Source organism: Spea bombifrons, chromosome 12 (assembly GCF_027358695.1).
Source record: "Spea bombifrons isolate aSpeBom1 chromosome 12, aSpeBom1.2.pri, whole genome shotgun sequence".
NCBI lineage: Eukaryota > Metazoa > Chordata > Amphibia > Anura > Pelobatidae > Spea > Spea bombifrons.
This window is the reverse complement of record NC_071098.1, coordinates 8736158-8743268: the sequence shown is the minus strand read 5'-3', so window position 1 is coordinate 8743268 and position 7111 is coordinate 8736158. Positions and strand designations below refer to the sequence as shown.

The following is a 7111-nucleotide window of genomic DNA, read 5'->3' as shown; positions in this document are numbered from 1 at the left end:
CAGTAACCCCGCAGCAAGGTCACTTTCCGTACAGCCATCCTGAGCAGTGACGTCAGGCAGCAGATCGGCACACGATTGGTCCTGCGCTTACCGGCATGGCAGGGCTCAGAGGTCACCCACTTGCGACAGGACGGGTCCTCAGCAAGGTCAAAATAAGTAAAAAAGCGAAGCGTCTTGACGCCTGCTGACTTCGTTTGCTTCCGCCTAGCAACGCCTTGTTTGACTCCTCCTTTGGTTACTAAGGAGAGAGAGAGAGAGAGGCAGAGAAGGCAACATGGCTCAGAGAGCAGAGGGAACGTTTATCCTGCATGGGAGAAAAGCAGCACTCAGGTAACCTTTGGGCATTAAAGCACCGTGGGGGGTGGGAGATACTGTACATGTGCTTATTTATATCATTTATTGCCTTCTAAAAAAGAAATTGTAAATAAAGACCAAGTCAGATTTGCTTTCTCCATTCATTAGTACAGTATAATGAGGTATGTGCTAGCAGATTCTAAACACCAATCACTGGGGATTATACTTCTATCTCATATTACTGCGACTGATTTCTCTGCAGAGCTGTGTTCTAATGACACACTAAACACAGATTGCTATAGACTGCAACTCCCATAATGCCCAGCCAGAGGTTCTACTCAAGAGTTTCTCTGATCACCATGGGAGTCTTTTACCTGGAGTGCTAGTGTCCCCATTGCTTAACTCCTTGTGATCAGCATGCAGGCTGAGCACCATGGGAGTTGTAGTCATTAACAACATCTTAGAATTTACCGATATCCCTATTCCTCAAACCTGCATTCCCTGTTTATTTAAGATGGCTTTAAGAGTGAATTTGCCCCCATTATTACTTAATCTCTTGGATCAGAGGTCTGCCCCCGTAGTTATCAGGAGAGGTAAATATACGTCCTTAATGTATAGCATTGTCGGCTACGGCTGTGATTCTGTGTATACTTGGAGACACTGTACAAATACTGGAACACATAAACACCCCACATAAACACCCGCTTACATTAATATTGAACGTCAGACACATAAACACTCATTTTGATTTTAAGAATCTCAATAGTAAACTGCACAAGATTCAAATAATTTAATTTATAGATTCTTAATGAACTTGTCATGTCCTGATTGCCCATTGTACAGCGCTGCGGATTATGATGGCGCTACATAAATCAATAAATAATAATGATGTCAAAGATGCCATCATGCAGCCTTACATTATTTTTTTTTATAATAATGATTTGGGAGTTTGTAGGAAAGTTGAACATCTTGCACCAACCCCAGTGATCCTCTCTCGCAAGAGTTGATTAGTAATGTATAAAAGTGTTCTAGAATCTCCTGCGAACCTCGGAATACACCCCTTACTATTTACCATTCAGCCCGGGTACGTTCTCGCCCGTTTGTTTGATGTCCAAGCTCCTAGTAGGCGAGGCTGATTGATGGCTGTACATGAAAGGTTGTTGGGAAACTGGTATGAAATAAGCAAGTATGTCCGTCGTGTATCATCATTGTCCGTTACGTGGGGCTTCCTTTGTCATAGAGCTCATTGTAACTCAGTCTAGGAATGTTACAATGTTTTATGGTCTGTGTTTGTAAACAGCCTCTGTATTATTATTATTATTATCATTATTATTATTATACAATTTTCACATACTCGTTTTGTGAAAGTTTCTGTGTATTCCAGGGCTTGACAGATGTATATAGAACTTAGTGGATATCCAGAAACTGGTAAAAGTCAGACTGGGATACCTTTAAAGGAAATAACGTAGATTCTCAAAAAAATGTAGGAGCCAACAGCGACATATTAGTAGCCATGATTTTTTCCTATGGCTATTAGCAAGCTTGCTAATTAAAGCCAACTAGATGCAGGTTTTTCTGGAGGCAATCTAAGCAGATCGGTGTTATTATATTGGGAACATATCCCCTAAATAATGCAACGCGCAGCGATATGACAAGGAAGGAGGACGAGAAATAACGCCAACTACGTGTTACTAACGCACGGCTCTTTTTTTGTGATTTTGCAGATAATAAGCAGCTTAGTAAAATCGCAGCATCCGTGACGTCTGGTCTGGTCACGTGAACATGATTTCTCTTACATAATGCTCCTAAACACGCTGGAGCCTTATAAATCACGCTTATCAGCTAGAAACGACCGAATTGCCATTTAACCGATGAAATCATGAGAGGTTGCGCATGTGTTTAGGATTCCCAGTAACCATGTTCCCGTGCCGCTCAGACATGCTACTAATCCTAGTATCATGAGGATGGTTGGCTGTGACAAGTGGGATTTCATTATAGGATAACCCGTTGTCACGGTAACCATTCCTGGAGGCCCTCTTCAGCCTCCGTTATATAACGGGATCAGTACTCGCATTTAAAAAGTAATGCAACGTCTATTGAGAGAAGAACTAGACTACCCGGTCTTAAAGGGGAAGCAGCATCGCGCTATTTTTCTTTTAATTATACGATAATAAATATTATCGGCTTTGGTAAAGCGCTGGTTTGGCTTCATTTGTCTGTTGCCGATGGATTCATTTAAAATTAAATCTTGTTGAACTTTGGCATGAGGATGGCCCACGTTGCACGGACTCTTACACCAATGATGTCATTTCTTATAGTTTTTATTGCAGTATAACAGTGATTTTTTTTCCTGATTTCTCCAGAGAGAAGCCGTATGAATTTTTGAGCAATACCCAAAAAACGACAAGCAGTCACAATCTGAGCTTTCAAGGGCTTGCAAATAATCGCAGGCTTCATTCAAGCCACAAAGGACAATCTCTACGTAATGTAACTCACGGTAGGTAATGGGCTCGACGTAACTGAGATCCCATAACGTGAAATAATCTTCTTTACAGGTTTACATAAAAATCTACAATTAGACGGCAGATACGATCCATTTGACCCATCTAGTCTGCCCAATTTAAAGACTCAGACCTTAATCAGTGGTTGGTCTCGTCTTCCCACAAATCTGTCACCCTGACTTCTTCCTTCCTTTGGGGTCTATGTAGGCATAGAAAACCATACATTTATCAGTCATGAATGGCTTTATAACTATGTTTTAGTGTCTATTATTTAGTTTAAATGAAGTCTTCAACGGTTCTGTTCTAGGAATAGTTTTGTATGTGATTGATCTTGAAATACTAATCTTCCAATGGTCTCATCACCTTATCTTGGTTGAGTCCGTTATTGTAATGTTAAACAAACTAGACTATGATGTCATTCTGTCTGACTTCTACTGTTGAATGTTCTACGATGTTTCCATAAACTTGGCGGAAGTTTGTATTGTATGAGGCGGAATGTCGTAGTCATAAAGGTTGGTTCATGGTGGTAGCGTGGCATGATCCGTAATATTAGTTAGTGTTTGGGATGAGTTTACCAGATTTTGTGTTTCTCTAGGATCGTCGCAGTACACCAAAGAGAATCCCAGCATCGATGACTTGGAAGATAATTTGAGGAAACTCAAAGTTCAGGTGGACAATTTGGCCTCAAGCCTTAATCTAGAATATGAAAACGAAGCAAATTCTACCAGTTCTGCAGGTACATCCACACCCCATTGGCCAATGCAAACGAACGGCACAGCTTACCAAAAGTATACTGATGGCAAAACACCAGACTCAAATTGGTTTCTAAAGCCCAAACATTTAGAAAACTCAGTGGAAAACTGTTCTGTCCTACAGAGCTCAGGATTGCCTTCATTTTCAAGGTCATCCTTGTATCACACTACAGGAATTCTGAATAGTGCATCTTCGGGTATCTTTTCCGATTCTCCAGGACACTTAGACACTGCTTATAGTGAAGCCATGCCTGTCAAGCTCGGGGCACCACATGTGATTGGAGTCAAATCTCTGTTGCCTCCAAAAATCCCTGTGCGTCCTCGATCCCCAGACAAAACACAAGCCTCCGTAGTGCGAGGGAGATCCGAGTCGCTCGATCGTTCTCATTCTTTTTCACCCTCTTCCAAGAAAGCACGATGGCTTAGATCTCGGTCACAGTCACCAAAACCAATATGGCGGCCAAATTCTGCAAAGGCTAATGCCTGCAGCCAGCCACCACCGAGACCAAGGTCGAGTGGGAAAACATCTTCATCCAACAGACAGTCACGCTCACGTTTATATAGACCTGGGGCTTTTCTCGCAAGGTCCTTTACACCACCAAGGAAGACGAGGAGTAATCTCACTTATTCTTGGAGTCCATACAGCATACCATCAACAGCTGTATCTTCACCAAGCGCTGAGGAAATCAGTGAAAGGTAACTAATGTTTTAATGTATTATAGTTCAGGTTTTGGAATCATAAGACTGTTCTAAACAGATGGTGAGATGCTTTCTTTAGTAGCAGCATTGAAACCCATGATATTATTGTTACGACAAGACTTTTAAGTGCACAAATCCTAATCAAAGAGCTCCAGAAATAGAATCTAGAATACTACAGGAGCGGGATACGTTTCAGAACATGATTATGAATAAGGTGGGTAGATGCTTCTGAGTTTTTTAACTGAGGGATGTGCCATGTTCTAGATTTCTTCAGACCCTGGCAGAGAGAGATGTTGGCATGTCCTTGGTAGAAGCGTCACCGTATCAGCAGGAACTGGCACGGCTAAGACTGGAGCGCCTTCGTGTGGAAGAAGAGTTACTACTTGAGATTAAACGGCAACAAGAGCTGGAGAGAACAAGAGGCCCCAAACCTAAATGGTGAGCTTGTCACTTAACAAACAAAAAGAACCAGATTTTTAAACTACCTCCCCACTACTGAAGTGGGTTATTTTTTTATGTTTTCTTGTTTTTATCAGTTTTTAATATTTTTTTCAAATAAATGAAATAAAAATGTGCATTATTTCAGCTTCTTAGTGCCTTGCATTGTATTTATATGGGCACAGACATGGCGCCATGTGACCCATACAGTACCCAGTTGCTGGGGGGGGAGTATGCTGGGATTGCATGTATGACATCATGTGAGCCTGACCTACCTGGTTCGGTTATGGAACCAGTGACGGCCCTTTTTACCGAAATCACCTATATTAATTTATTGGAGAAATCCTTAAACCATAAACAGAAAATAACAGAACTACCTATTTATTCTGTTGATCAGGTACGAGATGAAGAACTCGCAGTTCCACTATGAAGCACGTAAAAATAACGAGCTGTTGAAAAGCAGTAAGGATTACCAGTCAATTTACGATTACCGGCAAGATCTGGCTGCTGCTTCCAGGGACTTCCAAGAACACCTGAAGATTACACATTTGGAGCCCGTGTAAACTGGCCTAGCACTGGGTATGTTTATTAATGTTTATTATAGGTAACCTATGTACATGACAGCTGCCAGTTGAGTGTTTATAATGGTGAACCTTTTTATTTCTTTGTAGGACGTACCGGCTGATTGGGATCCCTTAGCTTCACCGAGTCCTAATCTATGAAGAGCTTCTGAGTGCAGCTACATTCGCAGAGTCCAGCTGCTGGTCGGCATTCTCATCCAGATAATATAATCTCTTTTTCAGTGATCAATTTGCAGGGTGGGAGTTTTGCCTGAGTTAAGTACATTTTAATGAATTTAACTTTTCTTTATTATGAGTGTCTGTGTGTATGTGATGGATAGGAAATAATATATAATATTAATTGGATATGTGTGTATTTGTTTCTTTTATTTTAAGTGTGTTACTATATTCAGGAACATGTCAATGGCAGCGGATCGGGGTTTACCATTTGTGGTATCGTAACACACATTGTGTAACACAAACGCTTGGTAGTACTTATATTGTTCCAATAACTATCACTATTCACTACGTCGCTGCTCTTACATCAGACGAAGGAAAACATTTACATTGGTGTAAGCTTTCAGAATCTATGGACTAATCAACAATAGTTATATAGAATTAAAGTTGAACTGACTTCCCCGAGTTACTCTTTGATGTCTGTGTAAAGGCTTTGATTAGTACTTACCTGTACTGTTTAGTCAAAAAGAAGTGTGGGATATAAACAGATTTACGGCAAAGCTTTATTCATGCCAGTCCCTTTAAATTATGGAATAGCAACATTTTATACAGACGATTTTACAACAATTCCAAATTCTAATACTGTGCGGATCCCATTGCATTGTTTTTAATGGGTGTAAGGACAACCTATTGTCCTTAAGGGGTTAAAGAACATAGTAACAAGCTGGGTTTTTTTTTAAACAGGAATTATACAAGTATTCTTTAAAAATGAACAAATAGCCCCAGCCGCAGGTTCATTAAAGGTCACTTTTTTCCATATCTGATTTCTGTATTTAGGTGATTTGTCATTTTATTAAGATCTCTATAATAAAAAAATGATGATTTAACTTTGCCTGTTTCCTATGGCCCTTTTGAAAACATTTCCTTTTTAATGAGCTAAGTGTGTTATCTGTCCCGCTGACCCTTTAAATGCTTTATTTTTTTACTGTCTAGGCTGCTGTGTTATGATTGTATAGCTTGGATGAGAGGCATTTATGTACGGGAGGAAAGTTTATTTCAAAGGAGAAGACATGTTAGAACACAGGGCCATAATCTTAAACTAGAGGGTCAAGCTGTAATGTAAGTTTTAATTTACTGAGAGGGTGGAACTGCCTCCCAACAGAAGTGGTAGAGGTTAACACAGTAAGGGGTTTTAAACATGCTATAAAATAAAGCAGGGAAAAAACAGGCAGACAAGACGGGCCAAGTGGTTCTTATTTGCTGTTATATCCCAGGTTTCTATTTACAAAGAACTGGACTTTTTATGCAAGAGGAGGAGCAAACTCTAGGGCATATCACACACACGGGCCCTATACAGGTAGATTCTTAAATACAACCACGGGGGGCAAAGTAACTCCTAATAAGGACAATCGGACAGTCAGAAGATACTAAAAAATCATTACACCTCCTCCTGTTTCGTATCAATGTCAGTCTGGCGGATGTAAACTTTTGACCCACTGATATTCTGATATAGTGAATTAAAGCTGAAATGATTCTGTCTGAAATCCAATTGTTTTAAAATTACCTCTGATCTGAACAGAGTAGATGCCTTAATCGACTTGAGAAAAGAAATGTATGGATAACATAACATGTGTGGCGTTGAGTTTGAATGTCTTTAGCCTAGGTGTAAACTCGTGGACACACATAGCTA

At 40.3% G+C, this 7111-nt stretch overlaps 1 protein-coding gene across 1 annotated transcript; it reads left to right on the top strand.

The window, feature by feature from the left end:
* The first annotated feature begins 263 nt into the window (after positions 1 to 263).
* On the top strand, positions 264 to 5804 carry LOC128470350 (uncharacterized). The gene is made up of 6 exons (XM_053452225.1): positions 264 to 330; positions 2658 to 2791; positions 3391 to 4243; positions 4511 to 4684; positions 5082 to 5263; positions 5356 to 5804. The coding sequence occupies exons 1-5, from the start codon at positions 275 to 277 to the stop codon at positions 5245 to 5247; spliced, it is 1383 nt and encodes a 460-aa protein (XP_053308200.1). The 5' UTR covers positions 264 to 274; the 3' UTR covers positions 5248 to 5263; positions 5356 to 5804.
* The last annotated feature ends 1307 nt before the right edge of the window (positions 5805 to 7111 follow it).

Excerpts from the sequence above, each read along its gene's own strand:
- LOC128470350 (XM_053452225.1), top strand. The coding sequence starts at position 275 with ATGGCTCAGAGAGCAGAGGGAACGTTTATCCTGCATGGGAGAAAAGCA. Across the intron at positions 331-2,657 it reads GGGAGAAAAGCAGCACTCAG|AGAGAAGCCGTATGAATTTT; the intron begins GTAACCTTTGGG and ends TGATTTCTCCAG. Across the intron at positions 4,685-5,081 it reads AGAGGCCCCAAACCTAAATG|GTACGAGATGAAGAACTCGC; the intron begins GTGAGCTTGTCA and ends TCTGTTGATCAG.